Raw genomic sequence first — 27,685 nt, forward strand, 5'->3', positions numbered from 1 at the left:
CGGAAAATCACCTGGGGTGAAGGGATTTCCTGAACTTTACGTTTCCTCTTTCTATTAAAACTTATTACTTTTTAGCATCCCTCTTTCACTCTTTTCCTCCCTACCTCCCCCATGCTATGTAATCTATTATTTTGATTTTTACTTTATTCTTCACTGTTAAAAACTTCTGAAAATCGTAATAAAAAATTACTGTAATACACAAAAAAAATGCTATTTCGTAAGTTTATTGGCTTTTACTTTTTTTGTGGAGAAAAAAAAAAGTTCTTAAATTCTTAATTTTTGATAAAAAGGATAAACATTTAATAAAATTAAACATTTCCCACTTTCTGGGTATGAAAATGGCTTCTCGCCTATGTGAGCTCTTTAATATTTAACATGAGATGTTTTGAAAGAAAAGAATTTCTCACATTCTCAACAAAGATATGGCTTCTTCCCGATGTGATTTTTTTGATGTTTAATCAAATGTGATTTACACACAAAACATTTCCCACATTCTGCACATGAAAAAGGCTTCTCCCCTGTGTGAATTCTCTGATGTGTAACAAGAGCTGATTTATCTGCAAAACATTTCCCACATTCTGAACATGAATATGGCTTCACATCTGTGTGAAGTCTCTGGTGGAAACGAAGACCTGATAGCAGAGTAAAATCTTTCCCACACACTGAACATGAATATGGCTTTTCCCCTGTGTGAATTCTCTGATGTGTAACAAGAGTTGATTTAGTTGTAAAACATTTCCCACATTCTGGACATGAAAATGGCTTCTCCCCTGTGTGAGTTCTCTGATGTGTAACAAGAGCTGATTTTTCTCCAAAACATTTCCCACATTCTGGACATGAAAATGGCTTCTCCCCTGTGTGAGTTCTCTGATGTGTAACAAGAGCTGATTTTTTTCTAAAACATTTCCCACATTCTGAACATGAATATGGCTTCACATCTGTGTGAAGTCTCTGGTGGAAACGAAGACCTGATAGCCGAGTAAAATCTTTCCCACACACTGAACATGAATATGGCTTTTCCCCTGTGTGAATTCTCTGATGTGTAACAAGAATTGATTTAGTTGTAAAACATTTCCCACATTCTGGACATGAAAATGGCTTCTCCCCTGTGTGAGTTCTCTGATGAGTAACAAGAGCTGATTTTTCTCCAAAACATTTCCCACATTCTGGACATGAAAATGGCTTCTCCCCTGTGTGAGTTCTCTGATGTGTAACAAGAGCTGATTTTTCTCCAAAACATTTCCCACATTCTGAACATGAATATGGCTTCAGATCTGTGTGAAAGCTCTGGTGGAAACGAAGACCTGATAGCCGAGTAAAATCTTTCCCACACACTGAACATGAATATGGCTTTTCCCCTGTGTGAATTCTCTGATGTGTAACAAGAATTGATTTAGTTGTAAAACATTTCCCACATTCTGGACATGAAAATGGCTTCTCCCCTGTGTGAGTTCTCTGATGAGTAACAAGAGCTGATTTTTCTCCAAAACATTTCCCACATTCTGGACATGAAAATGGCTTCTCCCCTGTGTGAGTTCTCTGATGTGTAACAAGAGCTGATTTTTCTCCAAAACATTTCCCACATTCTGAACATGAATATGGCTTCAGATCTGTGTGAAAGCTCTGGTGGAAACGAAGACCTGATAGCCGAGTAAAATCTTTCCCACACACTGAACATGAATATGGCTTTTCCCCTGTGTGAATTCTCTGATGTGTAACAAGAGTTGATTTAGTTGTAAAATATTTCCCACATTCTGGACATGAAAATGGCTTTACCCCTGTGTGAGTTATCTGATGTGTAACAAGGTTTGATTTTATTCCAAAACATTTCCCACATTCTGCACATGGATATGGCTTCTCCCCTGTGTGAGTTCTCTGATGTGTAACAAGATTTGATTTTTTCCGCAAACATTTCCCACATTCTGCACATTGATATGGCTTCTCCCCTGTGTGAGTTCTCTTGTGTACAGCAAGGTTTGATTCACAATTAAAACACTTCTCACACTCTGAACATGAAAATATCTTCGTTCCTATATTAGTTCTAACATCTCTTCTGTGACTTTTATTTTCCTTAATAGCCTGTGATGAATCAGAAGATAGGACCTGTTTAATAGGATCAGATGGTAGATCTTTGCTCTGAAGCGTTGAGGATACAACTGGGATAACGCACTGTTCTTCATGTGTGTCTTGTGGCACACCAAGATCATATAATTGAATGTCTGAAGAAGTCAGAAGCCCCTCTGATCTCCTAATACAGTCACCTGTCAAGAATAACACCGTTTATTGAAAAAGTATTATGTATAGTTTATTTTTTAACTATATCCAAAGTCCATTAAAATTGCAAGTCATGTTGCAAAATGTCATTATTCACTAAGGTAATGGTGACAAAACAGTTCACATGCTAACATGTAAAATATTGGTGATAAATAGTTCACTTTCTAACGAAGATCACAGAGCAAGGACCACTAGAGAATGATATCAGGCCACCAGGATTGGCTCTAGCAGTTTCCCAATACAGTGTTTAATTCAGCATCTTCCTAGGTTCATGTCTCAAGAGTGTTGGTCACCAGTATTTTGTACTAAGACTCTCAGTGGAGAATCATAAATGAGCCTGTCAGTCTATACTATTAGAGGGGTCTGTGTCACAATCCCTGACAGCCACATGCATTTTACTGCAGAATGGAGGAGCAGTGCGATTATATATGAAGAAGCTCTGACTTTGCAGAAAGTATAAAACTGGAAAAGTAAATTTGTAAAGGAGTCTTATGTTGTTAAAAAAGTGGAAGAATGCGATAAATGAATATACACAGCTATACACCTCATTCCCTGACCTCAACCCCGCTGTACTACAGAACACCAGTGACTGTTCGTCCGCAGTCTCCTACATCATGTCTGCTCTCTGTCTGAAACTTAACCTCTCCAAAACTGAACATATTCAACTCCCTTCATCTACTAACCTCCCTAAACCGAACATCTCCCTCTCTGTGTGCAGCACCATGATAATGCCTAGACCGCAGGCTCGCTGTCTAGGTGTTATGTTTGACACAGATTTTCCCTTCACCTCCTATACACAATTTCTCGGTCACTCTTGTCGCTTGTGTCACGAACTTTCCTCTGTTGCAGATTTTGGTTTTTGGTGACAGGTTCTGAGTCTGATTCTCACTTTTTCTTGTGGGACTCAGTTTATTAAATGGATTCCCTTTCCTTTGGGGAGGAGAGGGTTAATGTCAGTTTCCCTCCAGCAGATCCTAACTCCTGGTCAGGTGTTTCCGGTTGGGACCAAGCCCAGGCCCTATAAATACCCTCAACTTCCACCAGAGGGTGCAGGTTATTTTCATCATTTGGAAGCTTGGCCAGGAGGTGGAAGGAGCTGGTATTTTCCCCTCTCTGAAACGTGTGTTGTGGTCTGAAGCATTAGTGCTTGCTGCAACAGTTCTAGGTGTGGTGGTTAAATGGTATGGATGTTCCCCAGTAGTGTGTTTCAGTCACCCCCCTTCCTGTTTATTTCCCCTCCTGCACTTTTAGTGGCTCCTTTGTGTGTGGTTCCCATGTGTACAAGTAGTTGTTACCCCTATTTATCATATTTGCTAGTGGGGTGTTTACTTTGGTTCTTGTCCCTTTCCCCCGGATGGTGGGTTGTGGAGGGGGGAGTCTTAACATCAGGGACAAGGACAGGAGATATGGCCTAGGTTGGGAGCCTGGACCTCCCTACTAACAAGGGTACCTCCAGGTGTTAGGGGAACAAAGGGAAGCCTATACTGGCCCCATCAACCTGTGACAGCTTGCACCTGAAAAAAATCTCTACAATCCGCCGCTTTCTCACTATGTAAACTAAAAAACCCTTACGGTGGCCCTGACCCACTCCCGCCATGTTTACTTTAATTCCCTATTAATTGGCCTCCCCTCACTAGACTTTCCCTTCTTCAATAAATCCTTAATGCTGCAGCCAGGGTCATAGTTACTACTAGCTAATCACTACTCAGATGCTTTTGCTCTGTGCCAGTCATTGCTGTAACGCTTGGGGCCAATATAGAGGCAGCAAATGGGAGTAGTGGACACACTGGACCACAGGGGGGACCTGTGCTTACCCTTTAGAGGGGGGGGCTTAACTACTTATGATTGTTTGTATATGAACCTTTGAATTGTAAATATAAATATGTTGGCGTTATATTACAATAATAATCTTTATTTCTATAACCATTAGGCTATGTGCGCACTGGGAAATGGAATTTTCTTGAGAAAATTCCGCATGCTCTTAAAGATTACCGCACCCGCAACTGCATGCGGTTTGCCGCGGTTTTGCCGCGTGCGGGTTGGGATGTGCTTTATTGCATTCAATGCAATAAAGCACATTGGAAAAAAAAAAAAAAAAAAAAAAAAGTCATTTAATTCTGAGATAGTAGATAGATAGATAGATAGATAGATAGATGACAGATCGCTACATTTCCCACGGTCGGCAGTGAGTTCACATTACCGGCCGTGGGAAATGACCGGTAATTACCTCTGCTGTCTGCTGCATTCATTCAGCGCTGTGTCTGTGACAGTCGCGGCTGGATGTAAGCAGCGCAGGATGTCGGAGCTGTGGATTACGTCGGAGCTTTGGTGCGGGAGGGGTTAATAAAATGGTGAACGAGGCTTGTTTGTTTTATTTTAAAATAAAGGATTTTTCGGTGTCTGTGTTTTATTCACTTTACTTACGGGTTAATCATGTCAGCTGTCTCAGACGCTGCCATGATCAAGTCTGGAGTTAATGGCGGTGATCCACCACCATTAACCCCTTGTATTACCCTGACCGCCACTGCTACACGGCGGCAGGAAGAGCCGGGGACACGCCGGTGCTGCCGCATAATGCATGCGACAGTCCCGGGGCAGCTGCGGCTGATATTCTCGGCTGTGGGAGGTGGGAGTGAGGCGGGGGACATTAACCCTGCCCCTCTCCCTCCCCAGCCTGAGAATACCGGGCCGCCGCTGTGTGCTTACCTCGGCTGGAAGGTAAATATACAGCGGAACCCACGTTGTTTTCTATATTTCCGTTTTCTTTCTATGTGTGTTCTATGTGTTCTGTGTCTGTGATCTATGTCTGTGATGTCTGTGTGTGTGTGATCTGTGTGTGTTTACTCTCCGCACGGCTTCCTCTTCCTGTAATGACATCACTTCCCTGCAAAACCGCAGACAGGCGATGTACATTACCGGAGGTAAACCGCGAAATACCGCAGGGAATAACGCAGTGAACCGCACAGAATTTGCTTCCTGCGTTATTCCCTGCGGGATTTCACGATTAACATTGGAGTCAATGTAGTGAAATCCCGCAGCGACGTGCGGAAAAGAATTGACATGCAATTGTTTTTGCTGCGGGAATCCCGCAGCAAAACATGCAGCTGTCAAATTCCGCCTAGTGCGCACAGGATTTTTTTTGCCCATAGGTTTTGCTGGTGATTCACTGCAGAGATGTTATGAACATTTTTTGCAGCGAAACATGCAAAACCGGAAAAAATCCGCGGCAAAATCCGGTAAGTGCGCACATAGCCTTACTCTCCTGTTAAATCCATTGTCATTTCAGGGCAACTACTTTAGTGCTCTTCTTCGATCTTGGCCTGACAATCAGGGGCAGAAAAATGCTGCTTTACTCCGTACAAGAGATCTAGGCAACCATCTTATGTAACCAGCTAGAAGAACACGTGCAGGAAAACTGTCAGGTGGGCTGGATAAATGCCTCTGTATCTGGCCTGTATACAGCAACATTTTTCCACACCAATTCTAATAAATCCTTATATTTTAAAGGGGCTGTCCTCTGCATCTAGAGGTTTTGTACATATGTCTTATTTTAGAATATACCTGCACATAAGTGCTATAATCCACTAACATACAGGAAATCAATGATTCACCGGTATAAATAATATGGAACTTCTGAACATTCCACTATAAACTGCACATTCTCCATGTCTAGGATGTACGGGAAACTTCTTACACCTTATTTTTAGTATACGTTATTTACATTCTTTTTAGTCCCACATCGTACCAGCTGCTGAATGAGAAGAACCTGTGACTTCTCTGCATTTAGTGGTCACTACTCACCTGGGCGGTTATCTGTAGGAATCTCCTTTTTACTCCGCACATCACCCCTCACGTATGTCTCTGTAGTATTAATATGGGTCAGATCTTCACCCTGAAACAAATATTGTAAAAGTCACAGACAGATGGAGAAGTCCCATCTATGATGAGCTCTAATCCTGCCATCTCCACCGCTCTCATTACACAAGTATAAAACATATAATACTGGAGGATAAAACAAGACTGAGCACAAGACCTTCACAGCCGTCTACACATCATAGGGAGATTTCATGGCACCTTCTCTCCATCTACCTGATGATCCTGAGGAACATCGGGATCTTCTTGGTTACAATCCTGTGGGAGAAGAGGATGGGGGCATCTCTTTGGTGTTGTCCTCTTACTGGATAGACCTGGAGGAGACACATACAGGGACTGAATTCATTCCTTACATACAGATAATTATAGGCCGTCTGTATTTAGTCCTGTCTATTACCTGGTGATGTGAGGGGCTGGGGATCTTCCATCATGATGTCCTTGTACAGATCTTTGTGTCCTTCTAAATACTCCCACTCCTCCATGGAGAAATAGACGGTGACGTCCTGACACCTTATAGGAACCTGACACATACAATGATACCGTCACCCCGATCCCTTCATAGCGTTACTGTATAATGTCCCAGCATTCCCAGCAGTGTCACCTCTCCAGTCAGCAGCTCAATCATCTTGTAGGTGAGTTCTAGGATCCTCTGGTCATTGATGTCCTCATGTATCGGGGGCTGAGGTGGAGGCCCAGTGATTGGGCTCAGGGGTCTTCCCCATCCCTCAGACACAGGGGCCTGACAGCGCTCACTAGAGGTCTTCTTCACTACGGTGTAATCCTGGTTATGGAGAGACACAGTAAGAAATCTCACTATAGACATTTCCAGAGTCCTCACCTCTCCAGTTCTGTCCATCTGTTATTCCCATAGATAAGAATGATCTAATGTGACGTCATCAGAATCTCTCACCTCTCCAGTAAGCCGGAAGAGGATCTCTAGGGTGAGGTGTAATATCCTCTCCGCCATCTTGTGCCTGTCCATATCCATCCTTCACGGGGCAATCAGGAGAATTCTCTTCTATAGAAGATCTCCACTGATAGGATCCGATATTGTAGGGACCTGAATGGGGAGAAGATGACGAGGTAACACCAGAGCATCCGCTGTAATAATACAATTACTGGAGATAATAAGGGGAAACATACAGTATGAGGAGACAGAACGTGTAGAAGTTGTTCGTTCTTGTGTCGTATGGACTGGAACATAAATTGAATTGCTGACTAAGACGTCTCCACCGCTCCCAATCACTGGTTATTTCGGTCAATGCTTCAGCCACTGATTGACTGCAGAGATCACGTTTGTTATCACTGACTAAACTGACTGGATATCCAGAGACTGGAGGGGACCCCAGCAGCGGGGGCACAGGAGTAATGGAGGATCATTATGTGTTACTATATTTAGTATTTTACAGTAGTCAGGTTTTTTTTTTTTTCTTTCTACTAATAAATCCAATATATTTAGGACGGACGGACGGACGCACACACGTTTCCTGCTCGGAGTCGGCAACTGCATACGTTTCTGATAGACTCATCTTCTATATCACTAATTCTCCTCTCACCTCTCATTTAGGGTACTTTCACACTTGCGTCGTTTGGCATGCGTCACAATGTGTTGTGTGACGCATGTAACGGATGCGTTGTAAATAGTGTGATAAAGGCAACGAATTCCTGTGAAATAACGCTGCATTTTTTGAGAGAGAGACCCCAACTTCACCGCACATACCGGCAATACCGCCCCCATTATCACCGCACACACCCTGGAACTACCGCCCCCATTATCAACGCACACACCTCGGCACTACCACCCCCATCATCACCGCACACAACCCGGCACTACCGCCCCCATCATCACCGCACACACGCAGGCACTACCGCACCCATCATCACCGCCCACACGCAGGCACTACCGCACCCATCATCAGTGCATACACTCACAATACCTCAGTGACATCCCCGCTCACAGCACGATTCACGTCACTTGCTGCGTGAAGCTCACAGTGAGCGGCGGAGTTCTACTGCCGCTCCTGTCAGCTTCATGTAGCAGAGCTGAAAAAGAGTCATGGGACCTAGTGAGGATTACGTCGGACCTGGAGGGGTATTTGGGGGTTAATAAACTGGTGAAAGAGCGTGTTTTTTCGTCTTTTATTCCAAATAAAGTATTTTTTCGGGTGTATGTGTTGATTTACTTTCACTTACAGGTTAATCATTGGGGGTGTCTCAGACACCTGCCATGATTAACCTAGGACTATGGGCAGCTATGGGCTGCCTTTAACTCCTTATTACCCTGATTACCACCGCACCAGGGCAATTTGGGATGAGCAGGGTAGAGTCCCGGGACTGTGGCATCTAATGGATGCAGTAATTCAGGGCGGCTGCTGGCTGATTTGTAGGCTGGGGGGCTCCCCATAACGTGGGGCTCCCTATCCTGAGAATACCAGCCTTCAGCCGTGTGGCTTTACCTTGGCTACTATCAAAATTGGGGAGGGGGGGGGAACCGCACGCCGTTTTTGTTTTAAATTTTTTAATTTATTTTACTGCACTACATAGGCCCGCCCACCGTCGGTTGTGATTGGTTGCAGTTAGACAGCTGTCACACAGCGAGGGGGGGGAGCTTATCTGACTGCAACCAATCATAGGCGCCGGTGGGCGGGGGAGGCAGGGAATAAGATGGAATAATGAGCGGCCGTCATTTTCAAAAGAGAAGCCGCCAGAGCAGTGTGACAGCCGTGCAGCACTGCGCCGGTGATCGGTGAGTATGAGAGAGGGAGTGAGAGAGAGAGACCGACCGACCAACAGACCGACCGACAAAGAAAGAGACCGAGAGACATTTTAAACGATGTAGAATGTTCTGCTGGACATGCTCAGTAGAACGTGACAGAATCCTGCACTGGAACCTGTCGCCAAATCCTGCGGAGTGCGTTTTTTTTTGTTTTTTTTTTACAGCAAGAGACAACGCTACATTTAGCGTTCCTTCCGTCCGATGGGCACTGCCGATCACCGACAAAAACAACTGATGCGCCGCAGGGCGGATGCAACGCAAGACCATCCGTTGCAATCCACCCTTAATAGAAGCCTATGAGGAATAAACGGCTTCCTGCAATGGTTACCTTTATTCCTCAAGGCGGCGGATTGCAACAGATGCCGCACAACGCAAGTGTGAAAGCGCCCTTACAGAGCAGGGAAGGAACAGGGTGATGAAGGGGGGTGTGGGGGAGCGAGGGGGGGGGGTCTCCTAGACGCCTCCTATTACTATAAATCAAAAAATTGCAAAAGACAGAGGTCAAACAGAGGGCAAGATGCCCAATAGAGTATAAGACCCCACGTCAGCGCTAATCAATAGAAAGCATATAAAGAATTGCGCAACCGACAAAGTAAATAACGATTTATTTAATAAGTGATACAATAAACAAAAATTAAAATGATGGGCATGACATCAGCAGGGAAGTGAAGACAAAGGACAATTGCTCCACAGCAGGTCAGTATAATTGCAAAATCTACTATCAGAATATTATATAAAGCACACATACACAAAGTACACAAAGAATAATAACAAGTAGAATCCCTCAATGTGTTCAGCAAGATAAACTAGGGGCAAAAAAAGCCACATGTAAAAGTAAAATTCAAAAGGCAGAGAGTGCGAGCAGAAACCCCCTTAATTCAATAAATGGAAGGCAAATAAGAATTGGTAAGATAATGAAGACCAGTGTTAGTGGTCTGACATATAGTGCACCAAGGAGTATAGGTACGAGCACAAAGCGCCTAGAAGAAAAAGCTGAAAGAGGGATCACAAGTGCATGATCATGGAAATAGTAGGGTAATCAAAGTGAATGCATAAATTACCTGGGGGGGAAAGTGTCCTGTCTGGAAGGCTCCTACGCGCGTTTCGACGTGCAGTCTTTTTCCAGGGAGAGAGTCCTCCTATTACTAATCTAGGACTTACTGGCAGCTGTGAGCTGTTATTAACCCCTTATTAGCCCAACTGTCACCACACCAAAGCAATCAACATAATCCTGGTAAAGTTCTGGGATTGTCGGATCTCATGAATGGATAAATCCCTGGCGGCTGCAGGCTGCTGTTTTTTTAGGCTGGGGTGGCAAGAATAACCATGGGCCTCCCCAGCCTGAGAATACCAGCTCAATGCTGTGAGCTTTATCATGGCTAGTTGTCAAGATATCTTTTAAATTATTTATTTAAATAAATAAAATTAGAAAAGCCACATGCGGTTCCTCTTATTTTCATATACAGCCAAGATAAGCGCATGGCTGGGGCTGCAGCCAGTAGCCGTATGCTTTATCTGTGATGGGTATCATAATACGGGGGACCCTATGGCAATTTTTACATCAATATAGACACACATAGCGCCTCTGATTGGTTGCAGTCTGACAACACCCCCAGGCTGTGAAACAGCGTGTCAGACTGCAACCAATCAAAGTCGTCAGGACTGCCGTTTGGCAGGGGAAGAAGTGCATATGTATGAAGATAAGTAGAGTGAGAGGCCTGGAAGCAGACACAGCCGCACAGAGACCAGTAAGTGTAAAGAGCTTGCTATAATTTTTTTTTTAATTTTTTATTTTCCGTGATCAGCTTCTACTGCAAATGCACTAATTTGGGTGACTGTCATTTCTGGTGAGAGGGTCCAGTATATTGTACTCATGCACGCATTGGGCCACGCTGCCGATGTCGTCCTGCAGTGAACAGACATAGCATCATGAGCCATATGGGGATTACACCTCCATCCAGCAGCAGCTAAGCATACTGGATATATATTTATATTTACTCTACACTGCACATCCTTCCCTCCACTGATAAAGCTGCCTTGAGCAGGGACATGTGGTAGGTTACCACCCCACCCCCGCTGCATAGGTCTAGTAAAGGTATTCTGGCTTGTACACTGGGCCTTGTTGGGGCATTTTAGGAGCACTTATTATCCTCACCCTGTGCCCTAAGCTATGTTGTGTCATCAAAAATCCCTTAATTAGATGTCTATAGAGCTGATGTAACTTAGAAATCATGAGATATATATATATATATATATGTATATATATATGTGTATGTATGTATGTATATATATATGTGTATGTATGTATGTATATATATATGTGTATGTATGTATGTATGTATGTATGTATGTATGTATGTATGTATGTATATATATATATATATATATATATATATATATATATATATATATATATGTATATATATATATATATATATATATATATAAAAAATCACCATGAACAAATAAGGCAATGAAACCAATGTTCATGGGAATAAGGACCACCTAAAAAAAATTCATTAAATCATATTTTATTGAAAAATAAATTTGTTAAAATTTTCTTTGAATATAATAATAAGTTATTTCTATAGCACTAACATATTCCGCAGCGCTTTACAATTCAGAGGGGACATGTACAGACAATATGAGACAATACAAATTTAAGATACCAAGACGGGTGAGGGCCCTGCTCGTAAGCTTACAGTCTATGAGGGAATAGGGGAGGCACAAAAGGTGAATGGGGGAGAAAAGCTTGTCATATATGGTCCAGCCATCGATTTAGTAGAGGATACAAAACCAGCTGCATGGACCGGTCGCCAGCCATAATTTATACAGGTACATAGTGTAAAAAAAGTACATGACGATGGAAGTAAAGGCCCATGACTGATATATCCGTCATGGTGAAATCGCGGCCCCGGTAACCGTTATCGGTTTTCAAAAACTGCAGATTCGGGAAGGAGGTGACCTGTACCTGACCTCAGGAGGGGTGGTGTCTCCTCCCCGGACCTACGGAGGCTGTGATTTGCTGACGAACGCCACTCAGCCAATCACTGCCAGTGTAATGTTTTAGCCATTGAAAATGGCTGAAACATTGAAATCTAGCTAATCAGTGCAGCTACAGTGCCTTGCGAAAGTATTCAGCCCCTTGAATTTTTCAACCTTTTCCCACATTTCAGGCTTCAAACAAAGATAAAAAAAATGTTCATTTTATTGTGCAGAATCAACAACAAGTGGGACTCGATTGTGAAGTTAACCAATATTAATTTCAATTTTTGAAAAAAAAAAATACTAAAAATTGGTGCGTGCAATATTATTCGGCCTCTTTAAGTTAATACTTTGTAGCCCCACCTTTTGCTGCGATTACAGCTGCAAATCGCTTAGGGTGTGTATCAGTTTTGCACATCGAGAGACTGAAATTCTTGCCCATTCTTCCTTTGCAAACAGCTGGAGCTGAGTAAGGTTGGATGAAGAGTGTTTGTGAACAGCAGTTTTCAGCTCTTTCCAGATTCTCGATTGGATTGAACCTTTATTTGTGAACCATTCCATTGTAGATTTTGCTTCATGTTTGGGATCATTGTGTTGCTGAAAGACAAATCTCCGTGCCAGTCTCAGTCTTTTGCAGACTCCAACAGGTTTTCTTCAAGAATAGTCCTGTATTTGGCTCCATCCATCTTCCCATGACTTTTAACCATCTTCCCTGTTCCTGTTGAAGCAAAGTAGACCCAAACCATGATGCTGCCACCACCATGTTTGACATTGGGGATGGTGTGTTCAGGGTGATGAGCTGTGTTGCTTTTACACCAAACATATCATTTGGCATTGTGCCCAAAAAGATCGATTTTGGTTTCATCTGACCAGAGCCCCTTCTTCCACATGTTTGGTGTGTCCCCAAGTGGCTTGTGGCCAACTTTAAACAACACATTTTATGGATATCTTTGAGAAATGGCTTTTTTCTTGCCACTCTTCCATAAAGGCCAGATTTGTGCAACGTACAACTGATTGTTGTCCTATGGACAGACTCTCCCACCTCAGCTGTAGATCTCTGCAGTTCATCCAGAGTGATCATGGGCCTCTTGGCTGCATCTCTGATCAGCCTTCTCCTTGTTTGACATGAAAGTTTGGATGGACAGCAGGGTCTTGGTAGATTTGCTGTGGTATGATACTCCTTCCATTTCAATATGATAGCTTGAACAGTGCTTCTTGGGATGTTTAAAGTTTTGGAAATCTTTTTGTAACCAAACCCAGCTTTAAACTTCTCCACAACAGTATCACGGACCTGCCTGTTGTGTTCCTTTGTCTTCATGATGCTATCTGTGCTTTAAAGAGAACACAGACTATCACAGAGCAGGTGCATTTATACGGAGACTTGATTATACACAGGTGGCTTATATTTATCATCATCAGTCATTTAGGACAACATTGGATCGCTCAGACATCCTCAATGAACTTCTGGAGTGAGTTTGCTGCACTGAAAGTAAAGGAGCCGAACAATATTGCACGCCCCAATTTTCAGTTTTTTATTTCTTACAAATTTAAATTTCATTCAACCTCACAATTGCGTCCCACTTGTTGATTCTTTACCATAAAATTTAAATTTTTTTTATCTATGTTTGAAACCTGAAATGTGGGAAAAGGTTGAAAAATTCAAGGAGGACGAATACTTTTACAAGGCACTGTAAAGCACTGATAATTGGCTGGACCTGGGTGACCTTTGCTGCACCCTCCCCCAGCTCTGATTGGAGAGATCGGTCACAAGGCCGATTTCTCCAATCAGCGTGGATCTGGGACCGGTAATCTGTACGTGATCGCTCTCCTCAGCTTCTCCGTCCGTGGAAGCTTAGGAGAACGATCCCTGCGGGCAGCGTCAGACTGGCTACCAGAGGAATCTCCAGTAATGCCAGGCCTGGATTCAGTTACCTGCATTGCACTCCGGAGCGCTCTCCTGAGCTCCCGAGTGCAGCCTAGACTGCACCGTGAGCGCCGAGTCATTGATTCCCCGGCGACTGCGGTTCAGTTCATGACCGCTGCAGACATGCCAAAGTGATCTCCAGTGCTCTCACCTGAACTCCGGAGATCAGCCCGGCATGTCTGCAGCTGTTATGAACTGAACCGCAATCGCCGGGGAATCACACGGCTCTTGCGGTGCAGTCCTGCAAACTCTGGGATTAGTCCAGGCTGCGGGTGACCATCGGTAAGTCACTGCCCCTGGATCCACTGCTGCCCCCGATCATCCCCCGCCCTCCTCCATCTGCTGCGCCCCTGCATCCGCCGCTGCTCTCCTCCTTCTGCTGCCCCCTTGCAGCTGCAGCCCCGCATCCGCCACCGCCCCCCCTCCGCATCAGCCACCGCGACCCTCCCCGATCTGCTGCCTGCGCTCTCTCATCCTCATCTGCTGCCCCCTCTCCCACCTCCTCCATCTGCTGCGATCCTGCTGCCTAGATCCTTCCTGTAACGTAGCCATCCCCAATCTCACCTCCCACTCCCCTTCCACCCTCCGCCACTCCTTCATCCTTTATGCCCTCTTCCATCCTCCATTGCGCCCTCTCCCATCCTCGGCCGCTCCTCCATCAGCCCCGCCCTGTACCATCCACCTCGCCCTCTGCCATCCTCCGCCGCTCCTCCATCCACAGCGCCCTCTGCCATCCTCCGCCGCTCCTCCATCCGCAGCGCCCTCTCCCATCCTCCACCGCTCCTCCATCCGCCGCGCCCTCTCCCATCCTCCGCCACTCCTCCATCCACCGCGCCCTCTCCCATCCTCCGCCGCTCCTCCATCCGCCGTGCCCTCACCTATCCTCCGCCACTAATCCATCCGCTACGCACTCTCCCATCCTCCATCCATCTTTTTTTCCATCCCAGCTAGTCCCCCCCCCCTGTCTTTTTGCAGCACATCCGTGCACGCTGATGTTTTTTCTGTAAACTAAGAAAGAAATGCAAATAAACTTAGTTTAGGGCCAGTAAAATTATACTGTAGTAATCGCCAACTACAGTATTTTTTTACTGAATATTGTAAGGGTCAGCCCAGTGCCACACGTGACAGCGATACACGAGTCTCACATCGCATCATCCGGCACGGTCGCTCTCTTCAAGACAGGAGTGTGCGGCTGTGCCGGATGATGCGATGCAAGATTCGTGCATCGCTCTTACGTGTGGCACTTGCCTTAGTGTCAGTTTGGTTTTGTTTTTACGGACATTTATTTCGCCAAACTAATATTTTTTTTGTATGGGTGAGGGGGGGGGTCTAGTTTCGAAAATGGGGTCACATGTGGGGGAGCTCCACTGTTTTGGCACATCAGGGGAATCTCCAAACGCAACATAGCGCAGCTAACAATTCCAGCTAATTTTCCATTTAAAAAGTCAAATGATGCTCCTTCCCCCTGGAGCTCTGACGTGCGCCAAAACAGTGGTTTTCTGCCACATATGAGGTATTTGCTTACTCAGGAGAAATCGCCCAACAAATTGTGTGGTCCATTTTATCCTGTTACCCCTGTAAATATCAAAAAAAAAAAAAAAAAAAAAGCCTAAAACAATTATTTTTTCCAAAAAACAAAAAAAAAAAATACTTTTGTTTTTATGGCTCAATGTATGAAGCACATGAGGGTTCAAAGTGCTCATTACCCATGTAGATTTATACCATGGGGGAGGGGGGTCTAGTTTCCAAAATGAGATCACTTGTGGGGGAGCTCCATTGTTTAGGCACCTCAGGGGGTCTCCAAACGCAACATGGCGTCTGCTAATAATTCCAACCAATTTTGCTGTGAAATGGCGCTCCTCTGCTGAGCCCTGTCGTGCGTCCAAACAATTACTTTCCACCACATAGGTGGTATCTGCACTCAGGAGAAATTGCACAATACATTTTATGGTGCATTTTTCCTGATACCCTTGTGAAAAAAACCTACCTTGTTGAAATAATTTTTTTTTTTCACAACAAAAAGAAATATATATATTTTTACGGCTGAACATTATAAACTTTTGTGAAGCCTCCAGGAGTTCAAAGCAGAGCTGTGGAGTCGGAGTCAGTGTTCATTTTGGTGAAGTCAGTATAAAATGGACTGACTGACACCTAAAATATATAATAAAGTGAGTACAGTAGTTCAATGCAGAATGTGCTGAATATTTTTTAATTTGGGAAAGTTATGAAATGTCCTATAAATGTCTGTTCTATTCCTGATCTAAGGCTGCATTCACACAGCGTTTCTTGAGGATACGTTTTTCAGCTGCAAAAGCAGATAAGCTTTTTAAAAAACACATCACCTGAAAGGTTTTTTAGCTCATAGATTATGTTTTTAATAGCAAAAGCAGATTAGAAAAACGCCACACAAACTGACACTCATTATTTGTGAGATTCCTTTTTTGGAGCTTATTATTGCCTCCAGAACCTCTTAAATTGATTCCATCTTCAAGAGATGTGCTGGGAAAGGGGCAATTGTCTGATCGATTGTGGGGCAGCACTTTTTTAATGATTGAGCGATTGCTTGAACTATTCACCCATTTACCGTGACTGAAAAATTACAAGCTGAGGATTTAACTCCTGGCATTTTTTGATAAGGGCGTGGAAGAACTTGCTATTTTCGCTGTCCCAAAGAGGAGGTTTAATCGCAGATGGCATTTCTGCTTCAATGAAATGGAGAGTCACAGCTATTGGAAAATAAAATTCTTCTGGCAGCTGTTTATGTGGACCCAAGTCATCGTATACTGCTTGATAATCAACAGCTTACTAAAGGAAAAGAAGCTCTGACTGAGGTAGCAGTTAGGATGAGTGGCCTACAGGACTGCCAGGCGCAAGAGGACTTGGGTCCTAACAGTGCTACTGCTGCCATATCTTCAGCCTCATCAGATGAGAAGTTTAAAGTTTGACACGTATTTGGATAACACGGAGCAGGCAAAGTGTTGCCGCAAGGAAAAAGATTTCACTCCGTCTCCTATAGCAAGGAGATTGACCATATTTCAGCAAAATGTTTCACTTGCTCTCAAAGAAATAGAAAAATTCAACCGTTCATCAAAACTGACTCTGCAAGAGGCAATTCTTTTATACCCAGAAATTGTTAGAGATATTGCCCATATGGTGACGGCTTTGCCTCCATCCCAAGTTACTGTAGAGAGGTTGTTCTCTAGCCTTAAAATTATTAGGTTAGGTTTGAGGTAATCTATGACGGAGGATCTGATGGAGGCAATTCTATTTCTTAGAACAAATTCATAGGACTGCACAAATGTTATGCAGTATGTTTTTGTTGAAAACTTTTTTGCCACTTACATAGTGAGATAGATAGATAGAGAGAGATAGAGATAGAGATATATATATATATATATATATATATATATATATATATATATATATATATATATATTTTTGTACTACAATACATTTTTCACTTAACTATAAGCAATATATGTGGGAGTCTGAGTTGGTGGAAGGGAAATTGAGCAGTCTGAGTCGCAGGTTTGGCTTACCGACTCCACAGCCCTGGTTCAAAGTGCTCACTAAACATCTAGATAAATTCCATGAGGGGTCTAGTTTCCAAAATGGGGTCACTTGTGATGGAGCTCGATTGTGTAGGCACCACAGGTGGTCTCCAAACACAACATGGCATCCACTAATTATTCCAGACAATTTTGCCTTTGAAAAGTCAAATGATGCTCCTGCCCTTCCGAGCCTTGTCATGCACCCAAACAATTGATTTCCACCACATATGAGATATCTGTGTACTTAGGAGAAATTGCACGATGAATTTTATAGTGCATTTTTTTCCTGATACCCTTGTGAAAATGCTAAATTTTATGGCTAATGTTACATTTTTGTGTAAAAATTTTGGACTTCCGGATCCGGTCCTGGCTGAGGTGGAAGCCTAGAAGAGAAGCTCCTGCCACCCCTCACAGAAACCGACTAAAAAAAAGCCCCCCGGACGAGCCACCAAACAGAGAGCAGCACAGGAGGTTACCTAAAGCAGCCAGCTATGGAACGGTACCTCCTGAGAAGCGCTGGCAGCGGTGAGGGAGCCTGGAGAAGCTGTGACATGGACGGGCAGTGCAGAGAAGATAACATTATGGCGCCGACAAGCCTGATGGGGGAGGAGCCTGAGCGCTTGGTGGGAGACACAGAAAAGCAAACACAGAGCTGGAGGGGGAGAGATAAGGGAGATATGAGCAAGGAGACAGGAGATAAGGGAGATATGAGCCAGGAGTCACAGGAGGGCAGAGCAGGAGAGAGGTGGATGCAGGGGACTGATGAGGGTGGATCGCAATGGGAGGATGAAGGAGATATGGAGGCAGAAGGGAGAGAAGAAGATGCTGGCAAAGCAGGGGAGCTCAGAGACACAGCAGTGTTGGAGAATGAAACTGACAAACAGTACAGGGAGATTAATCCCACTCAGACACACAGGAAGTCAAATGCAAGAATTAATAGTACCCCTTACAAAGGAAACAAAAACGAGGCAGGAGATGGGTGAGATCCCCCTCCTTTCTAAACTCACATTTCTTCATTATATGAAAATAAAACGTACAATCCAACCATTACTGGCACAGTCCAACCTCACTAGACCCTTAACCACATTTGAATCATATTGCTCGCAAACAAGATCTCCCAAAAAAAATCTTATCTCGCTTATATAACACTCTACTTACAAAAGAATTGTTAGTGAAAAGAGCTTACATATTGAAATGGGAAAAAGATCTGAACACCACATTTACCGACGCTCAAACGAACCAAATTTACGGTGCCTCGCATGGACCGTCATGTTGTGTGAGGGTCCAAGAGAACTCCTTCAAAGTAGTTGTGAGATGGTACATAGTCCCGGCCACGGCCGTTACTTGGCAATCTGCCTCTTCGGACCTCTGCTGGAGATGTGAAGGGGATAGAGGAACGTATCTACACATTTGGTGGACGTGCCCTCGCCTCCAGATATTCTGGAAGACAGCAATCCAGCTGATTTTTGACCTTACAAACAAACAGGGGGGCCCAGAACCCATGCATCTGCTACTAAATTTCCCATTGTGGCCTAATGATAAGGCTAACTCGAAACTGGTGTCTTTTGTGAGCTCAGCCTGTAAACTTCTGATTGCTCAATTGTGGCGCACGACTATGATACCCACCATCTCGCAGCTGTTACTGAAAATTGACCAGTTATACTACGCGGAGGAGCTTTCTGCCTTCTCACGACAGCAAATGTTCTTCTTTGGGCAAGTTTGGAATGCCTGGAAGGATTACAAATCCAAGCCTTCCTTTTTGGCGGCGGTTGCGCAGGGGATGCCATAAAGAAATCTAGGTAGTCTCCTCCCCCCCATTAGGGGACTGAGTGAGCTGATGACTTAGTCCTGATTACCGTGGACAATTGATGAATGGACCCTAGACCAACACCCTCTCCCTACTCCATTTCCCCCTATCTCTTCTCCCTTTCTCAAATCTCTTAGACCCCCGATCTCTCTTCCTAAAACTGAGTTGTAAATGTTAAAAGGCTTCTTTCAGAACTCTCAGTGATTCCCCCCCCCTTCTATTTTCTCGTTTCTTTTATGTGTTTTCTCTTTTTTTTCCTTTAAATAAGAAAAAGGATAAAACTGTTTTTTATAATGTTATGAGAGCAAGGCATGGTCTGGCTCGCCTTCCACTACTCGCCTGATATAATTGACTTTTAATCGATCCGAGATTGCTACCCCACAGACGACATCATACCTGGAAGGCGGTTCATTGCAATTTAGTTTAACTGCGATGCTAGTTATGTCCATGCTCTTTGTTATGTGTATACATTTTGTTAATAATGGTTCAATAAACAAAACATTAAAACAAACAAACAAAGGAAACAAAAAACAGCTTACTACACCAACATGACAAGCCTGCAAGTTATTAAGGGATGGAGGTAGTGGCCCAGTCCAGACAAAGGGAACTAAGAAAACAGCACCACCTGCAGGCCAAGACAAGTACACATAAAAGCTTAATGTGGACTATAAAAAACTGGCTGAAGAAGTGGCATCACACTTGTCAAAAAGAGATTAAAGTGGCTATTGAGGCAGCCATACAAACGTCATTAACTAATATGCAAAAACAGATAAATGCCCATGCATCTAGACTGGCAGAATCAGAGCAGAGAATATCTGACTCCGAGGAGACAATACTGGCTATGCAAGCACAAATAGCAGCTCTAGCAAAATCTATAGAATAATTGAAGGATAAGGCGGAAGATTTGGAAAACAGATCAAGACGCAAGAACCTACGTATAGTCGGGTTACCAGAGTGTGTCGATTGGACAGTTGGATAATATATGCGAGTTGGAGCTACCGCAGGCCCTGGGCATAAAGGCGAAATTCAGAGTTGAAAGAGCCCACAGAGTGGGAGCGCGGGGACGGAGGAGCGCGGGGACGGAGGAGCGCGGGGACGGAGGAGCGCGGGGACGGAGGAGCGCGGGGACGGAGGAGCGCGGGGACGGAGGAGCGCGGGGACGGCTCACACACACAGGCCTCGGGAAGGAGGATGAGAGCGGGGACGGCTCACACACACAGGCCTCGGGAAGGAGGAGGAGAGCTGGGACGGCTCACACACACAGGCCTCGGGAAGGAGGAGGAGAGCAGGGACGGCTCACACACACAGGCCTCGGGAAGGAGGAGGAGAGCAGGGACGGCTCACACACACAGGCCGCGGGAAGGAGGAGGAGAGCGGGGACGGCTCACACACACAGGCCGCGGGAAGGAGGAGGAGAGCGGGGACGGCTCACACACACAGGCCGCGGGAAGGAGGAGGAGAGCGGGGACGGCTCACACACACAGGCCTCGGGAAGGAGGAGGAGAGCTGGGACGGCTCACACACACAGGCCTCGGGAAGGTGGAGGAGAGCGGGGACGGCTCACACACACAGGCCGCGGGAAGGAGGAGGAGAGCGGGGACGGCTCACACACACAGGCCGCGGGAAGGAGGAGGAGAGCGGGGACGGCTCACACACACAGGCCGCGGGAAGGAGGAGGAGAGCGGGGACGGCTCACACACACAGGCCGCGGGAAGGAGGAGGAGAGCGGGGACGGCTCACACACACAGGCCGCGGGAAGGAGGAGGAGAGCGGGGGCGGCTCACACACACAGGCCGCGGGAAGGAGGAGGAGAGCGGGGGCGGCTCACACACACAGGCCGCGGGAAGGAGGAGGAAAGCGGGGACGGCTCAAACACACAGGCCGCGGGAAGGAGGAAGAGAGCGGGGACGGCTCACACACAAAGGCCGCGGGAAGGAGGAGGAGAGCGGGGACGGCTCACACACAAAAGCCGCGGGAAGGAGGAGGAGAGCGGGGACGGCTCACACAGGCCGCGCTGCAGATACTGGAGAAAGCGCTGAACCCGGACAGTATATGTGGCGCCCCTGACCTGGTCAGGCACCACTGAGTGCTGCACCCATGCTGGGACAGTATTTTCAGGTAATGCTAAGGACCAGAACGAGGTGTGTACGCACAGACACACAGTAATCAGTTCTCCCACACCAGTAGATGGGACCCTTGGGCAGTCTCCGGAGGGGGCTAGCCTTCAAATCTTATCAAGGGGTGAAACGGAGAGGCTGGGAGCTAGAGTGCAGAGGTTGTCAGGAAGGGAGGAGAGCAAGTCTGGTAGTGGAGTGCGGCGGTTGCGAGGCAGATACACGCGCTACCAGTACTCAGACCCTGCACGGGGTAGTAATCGTTAGTGGGGGGAGAACGGTCACTTGGAGAGACAGAGGTGTACCTGGTGACTAGGCACGTACGGGGAATAGGTCCCCAGAGCAGACTCCAGTTTAACTTTCTGCTAAACCTGCCGGTGAGGGGAACTACAAGTACCTCACAGAGTGAGCCTCAGCAGTAACGCAAGGGACCCATAAGGGGACAGAGCCGGGAGCCATCTCACTTGGTCCACGCTGCCGGCAACCGGGCCAAACACAGGGGAGAATAGGCAGTAGCGACTTCCTGGATAGACCGCATGGTACTTCATTCAGGTCAAGGGGTTATCAGAACACAGAAGTGCTAGGAAGGCGAGCTAACAGTTACCCTCAGACTGGCCTGAAGGGGACCTGGTCCTACCTGGTTCATCGCTGAAACGCCCGGGTCAGCTCACTGCAGCATCAAGAGTGAGTAAAAACCAATTTAAAGACTTGGACTCAGCCTGTGTTATTCCGGGACCTGATACCTTGCTCACCCGAGCCCCTGGGGCCTGCCTCACTCACAGGAGGCTACATCATCTGGCTGCAGACCCTATCAGCCCCAGACGCAGAAGTGTAACGACCGTGGTCGCAGAGGTAGCCACTGCGACCGGGCCCGCAGGGTTATAGGGGCCCGGCAGCCGCTCTGCAGAGCCGACTGCCGGGCCCCTATGTGTAGTGCCACTGTGTAGTTGCCGACTACTCGACCGTCAGGCTTGTGAGTCAGAGGATCCCAGTGTCAGGAGAGGTGCACCTGACCTGGAGAGGCCCACCAGCCGTTTCTGAGCTGCGGCAGAGCAGGAGTGCTCCTGCACAGCAGACTGAATCCATCCTGCAGGACCTGCGATGATGTTACACCCATGTGACTGTGTGGGAGGAGACACAGGATGCCGGACAGAAAGCAAGAGATGCTGAATCCTGAAGGCGATTTAGACACATGATGACTGGTAATAAGAAAAGAGGGGGCATGAGGGGAAAGGGGGCTGCAGGGTGAGTGGCATATGAGGGCTGCAGACACTGACAGAAGGATGTGAAGGGGTGCAGAGTGTTTGAGAGGGGTAAGTTGGGGTACAGGCAGGGTGAGATATGTGGGCAGGGTGTGTGAGATATGGGGGTGTAGTGTGTGTGATATGGGGGTGCAGGCTGTATGGGGAGCAGGGTGTGTGACATATGGGGGTGTAGTGTGTGTGATCTGGGGGTGCAGGCTGTATGGGGAGCAGGGTGTGTGACATATGGGGGCAGGGGCGTAACTACCGCAGTCGCAAGGGTCGGAAGGAGAAGAGAGGTACTTGTTTTTTTATTTTGCTGGCTGCATGACACATGGAGGCCCTGGGGGGGCTGGCTGCATGACACATGGAGGTCTATGGGACTGCATAAACATGAAGGACACCTTATACATGGACTAGGGGTGCATTATACATGGAGGAGTATGGGGCTGCATAATACAGTATGATGATTTATGGGGCTTCATTATAATACATATAGGACAATTGGGGCTACATTATTACATATGGAGGAATATGGGGCTACCTTATACATGGACTATGGGGTGCAGTATAATACATGGAGGACTATGGGGTGCAGTATAATACATGGAGGACTATGGGGTGCAGTATAATACATGGAGGACTATGGGGTGCAGTATAATACATAATAATAATAATAATAATTTATTCATTTATATAGCGCTATTAATTCCACAGCGCTTTACATACATTGGCAACACTGTCCCCATTGGGGCTCACAATCACATGGAGGACTATGGGGTGCAGTATAATACATGGAGGACTATGGGGTGCAGTATAATACATGGAGGACTATGGGGTGCAGTATAATACATGGAGGACTATGGGGTGCAGTATAATACATGGAGGACTATGGGGTGCAGTATAATACATGGAGGACTATGGGGTGCAGTATAATACATGGAGGACTATGGGGTGCAGTATAATACATGGAGGACTATGGGGTGTAGTATAATACATGGAGGACTATGGGGTGCAGTATAATACATGGAGGACTATGGGGTGCAGTATAATACATGGAGGACTATGGGGTGCAGTATAATACATGGAGGACTATGGGGTGCAGTATAATACATGGAGGACTATGGGGTGCAGTATAATACATGGAGGACTATGGGGTGTAGTATAATACATGGAGGACTATGGGGTGCAGTATAATACATGGAGGACTATGGGGTGCAGTATAATACATGGAGGACTATGGGGTGTAGTATAATACATGGAGGACTATGGGGTGCAGTATAATACATGGAGGACTATGGGGTGCAGTATAATACATGGAGGACTATGGGGTGCAGTATAATACATGGAGGACTATGGGGTGCAGTATAATACATGGAGGACTATGGGGTGCAGTATAATATATGGAGGACTATGTGGGACCCTTTATATCATACGGAAGGCTATGTGGGGGCCATTATAGTATTTGGAGATCTATATACAAGGGGTGACAAAGATACAAGCATGGGATGGGAATGTTTTGTGCTGAGGAAAAAGGCTCTTTCCCTCAGCACCCAGCTTTCCCATGCTCTGCTATACATCTTCTCTCAGCACCCAGCTTTCCCATGCTCTGCTATACATCTTCTCTCAGCACCCAGCTTTCCCATGCTCTGCTATACATCTTCTCTCAGCACCCAGCTTTCCCATGCTCTGCTATACATCTTCTCTCAGCACCCAGCTTTCCCATGCTCTGCTATACATCTTCTCTCAGCACCCAGCTTTCCCATGCTCTGCTATACATCTTCTCTCAGCACCCAGCTTTCCCATGCTCTGCTATACATCTTCTCTCAGCACCCAGCTTTCCCATGCTCTGCTATACATCTTCTCTCAGCACCCAGCTTTCCCATGCTCTGCTGTACATCTTCTCTCAGCACCCAGCTTTCCCATGCTCTGCTGTACATCTTCTCTCAGCACCCAGCTTTCCCATGCTCTGCTGTACATCTTCTCTCAGCACCCAGCTTTCCCATGCTCTGCTGTACATCTTCTCTCAGCACCCAGCTTTCCCATGCTCTGCTGTACATCTTCTCTCAGCACCCAGCTTTCCCATGCTCTGCTGTACATCTTCTCTCAGCACCCAGCTTTCCCATGCTCTGCTGTACATCTTCTCTCAGCACCCAGCTTTCCCATGCTCTGCTGTACATCTTCTCTCAGCACCCAGCTTTCCCATGCTCTGCTGTACATCTTCTCTCAGCACCCAGCTTTCCCATGCTCTGCTGTACATCTTCTCTCAGCACCCAGCTTTCCCATGCTCTGCTGTACATCTTCTCTCAGCACCCAGCTTTCCCATGCTCTGCTGTACATCTTCTCTCAGCACCCAGCTTTCCCATGCTCTGCTGTACATCTTCTCTCAGCACCCAGCTTTCCCATGCTCTGCTGTACATCTTCTCTCAGCACCCAGCTTTCCCATGCTCTGCTGTACATCTTCTCTCAGCACCCAGCTTTCCCATGCTCTGCTGTACATCTTCTCTCAGCACCCAGCTTTCCCATGCTCTGCTATACATCTTCTCTCAGCACCCAGCTTTCCCATGCTCTGCTATACATCTTCTCTCAGCACCCAGCTTTCCCATGCTCTGCTATACATCTTCTCTCAGCACCCAGCTTTCCTATGCTCTGCTATACATCTTCTCTCAGCACCCAGCTTTCCCATGCTCTGCTGTACATCTCTCAGCACCCAGCTTTCCCCATGCTCTGTTATGGGAAGGCTGGGTGCTGAGGGAAAGATGTATAGCAGAGCATAGGAAAGCTGGGTGCGGAGGGTAAAAGCCAAGCGTCAGCATCATTATTCTGTACCCTGAGTGTCAGTGTCATTATCCCGTACCCCAAATGTGGGGGTACGTGGAGGGGGGCCCCGGTCCAAATTTTGCACCAGGGCCCATCAAACTCTAGTTACGCCACTGCCCAGACGCTCGTAAAACCTGTAGCGGCGGTCATCCACATCCCTGACAGCAAGCCGTGAGTGGCGTCACGATACATGTAAAAACTGACATTACCTGTGGCCAAACCGAACAAGTCTTGTTGCTTCCCTGAACAAGCAGCAGCATCCCTGGGGCGCTACATATACACGGTGTGTAGACTCCTCTCTTGTCCCCGGGCCGCACTGCTACACCGCACTAATGGCGCCGCTCTATACCGGAGCGCAGGGGACCCCGGGGTCACACTCACAGCGCTGCAGCGGAGGGGAAAGGCGGGGAACTGCTGCCTGGTCCCGGTGGAGCGGGGTCTGCGGTGTAATGCGGCCTCTGATGCTGAGTCTGCACAGTCCGTGGTATCGCACTTCTCACTTCGGTAGCTTCTACCAGATCCGGAGTTGAATTTGGGAGGGGGAGGAGTGATTCATGTAATCATGACGTCACCGGAAAGGGCGGGGCCTCCTCAGTGCCGTGTAGTGATGGGTAAAATGCGGTTTTTTGGTGAGTCGGCTCTTTTGGCTCCGAAAACGGCTCTTCATTTCCTATTACCTTTGGCTTTAAATTTGAAGCCCAATTCTGGCATGTTTTAACCCATGATTGTATACCTTTTAGTAAAAATCTACATGTGCCAATTTATGACATAAAACAGAATAGTTTCCAGAATAACCAGATTTTATATTATTTGCTGTAAAAACTTTAACAAACACAATGTTTGATAAAAAAAAAGTGCAGAAATCAAACAAGTGCAATTCAATGAGCTCAACACTACTGGCAATTGTATGCAGAATGGGATGTGATGTGAGAGGCTGCACTGCCTTGTATAGGACTAGTTCTGTGCATGAGGTTGGTCCCTCAGATTGGCACTGCTATCATGTAACAGAGGCTGCTGGGAGGTTATTCACCAGAAACAACAGAACCATTCCAAGCTGCACTAGCTAATGGTGCATTTACACAGTCGCTGCAGCCCCCGAGCCTGCGATCCAGTGATGCTCAATCCAGCATCGCGGATCATTTGTTCTCTTCCATTCAAGTGAATGGGAGAGAACAAGGGACGCACATTTCCATCCGCTGTTTCTCCCTCGCTCAGCGAGGATTTACAAGCTGGCGGTAAATAACTATAATCAGGCTAAATCCAGATGTCAGTGTTCCTTTAATAAAGTGCCTGACTGCCTGACTGCTGCTTGTCACAGATTGGAGGGGGGCGGGGCTGTGACTGCCTGACTGCTGCTTGTCACAGATTGGAGGGGGCGGGGCTGTGACTGCCTGACTGCTGCTTGTCACAGATTGGAGGGGGCGGGGCTGTGACTGCCTGACTGCTGCTTGCTTGTCACAGATTGGAGGGGGGCGGGGCTGTGAGTCAGTGCTATGTGCGGCAGCAGGAGGAGCATGCATTCTCAGTCTCCTGGATAAGATCAGAGTGACACTGCCGGGAGGGAGGGGCCGAGAGGGGCGGGGCAAGAGGGGACTGACTGTGGAACGGAACTGGCAAAGAGCCGTTTACATTTCAATTGGCTCCCTGCCAGGAGCCGACTCATATGATTCACTATGAAGAGCCAGCTCTTAGAGCCGGCTCGTTCAGGAGCTACCCATCACTAGTACGTGCTGATCTGTGAGCGGGAAGCAGCAGTGCTCGGGCTCCTCAGTGCAGAGTGGACGGATCCTGACCCTGAGGTGGAGAAGATTCGGCTTCTCCTCAGTAGTTATAGCTCTGGGGTCTCAGCCTGGATGTTGGGGGCACAGAGCAGTGTCTCCTGTCAGTGCTGGGGGCTGCAGCTCGTGTATATCTCACAGGGAATGTACTGAGGCTGCAGCACCGTGCTGTGGAGGTTTCCATAAGAAAGGGGGAATATGGGAGGGTTACGCCGAGCAGGGGGTGATGCTGTGGAAACTTGGGGGGTTACACAAGGCAGGAGGCGATGCTGCATGTTTTGGTGGGCTCAAAGGGAGCAGGCGGCAACACTGCACGTTTTTGGGTGGGCTCGCGGTGGGCGACGCTGCATGCTTGGGGGGGCTCGCGGGGGGCAATGCTGCATGCTTGGGTGGGCTTGCGGGGGGTGACGCTGCATGCTTTCAGGGAGGCGACGCTGCATGCTTGCGGGGGGCGACGCTGCACGTTTTGGGGCGGGGGGGTGACGCTGCATGCTTGGGGGGGCTCGCGGGGGGCGACGCTGCATGCTTGGGTGGGCTCGCGG

At 46.8% G+C, this 27,685-nt stretch overlaps 2 protein-coding genes across 2 annotated transcripts in view; both read right to left on the reverse strand.

Annotated features, from left to right (window-relative positions):
* Window positions 1-255: 255 nt before the first annotated feature.
* Window positions 256-27,685, reverse strand: part of LOC142312994 (uncharacterized) — a 111,199-nt gene continuing 83,769 nt past the window's right edge. Inside the window, 3 exon segments of the mRNA XM_075351982.1 lie at window positions 256-2,261; window positions 6,076-6,166; window positions 6,364-6,441. Of these exon segments, the coding sequence (XP_075208097.1) occupies window positions 412-2,261; window positions 6,076-6,166; window positions 6,364-6,441 (2,019 nt within the window). The 3' untranslated portion in view covers window positions 256-411.
* On the reverse strand, window positions 6,695-25,730 carry LOC142312304 (oocyte zinc finger protein XlCOF29-like). The gene is made up of 3 exons (XM_075351236.1): window positions 25,575-25,730; window positions 7,058-7,207; window positions 6,695-6,928 (listed from the first exon to the last, which is right to left on the reverse strand). Exons 2-3 carry the CDS (start codon window positions 7,133-7,135, stop codon window positions 6,704-6,706), a joined length of 303 nt encoding a protein of 100 aa, XP_075207351.1. The 5' UTR covers window positions 7,136-7,207; window positions 25,575-25,730; the 3' UTR covers window positions 6,695-6,703.

The sequence above is a fragment of the Anomaloglossus baeobatrachus genome, chromosome 5 (assembly GCF_048569485.1).
Source record: "Anomaloglossus baeobatrachus isolate aAnoBae1 chromosome 5, aAnoBae1.hap1, whole genome shotgun sequence".
Lineage (NCBI taxonomy): Eukaryota > Metazoa > Chordata > Amphibia > Anura > Aromobatidae > Anomaloglossus > Anomaloglossus baeobatrachus.

Coding starts and splice junctions, on each gene's coding strand:
- LOC142312304 (XM_075351236.1), bottom strand. CDS start 7,135: ATGGATATGGACAGGCACAAGATGGCGGAGAGGATATTACACCTCACC. Junction 6,929..7,057: donor TCTTCCGGCTTACTGGAGAG/GTGAGAGATTCT, acceptor CTCCATAACCAG/GATTACACCGTAGTGAAGAA.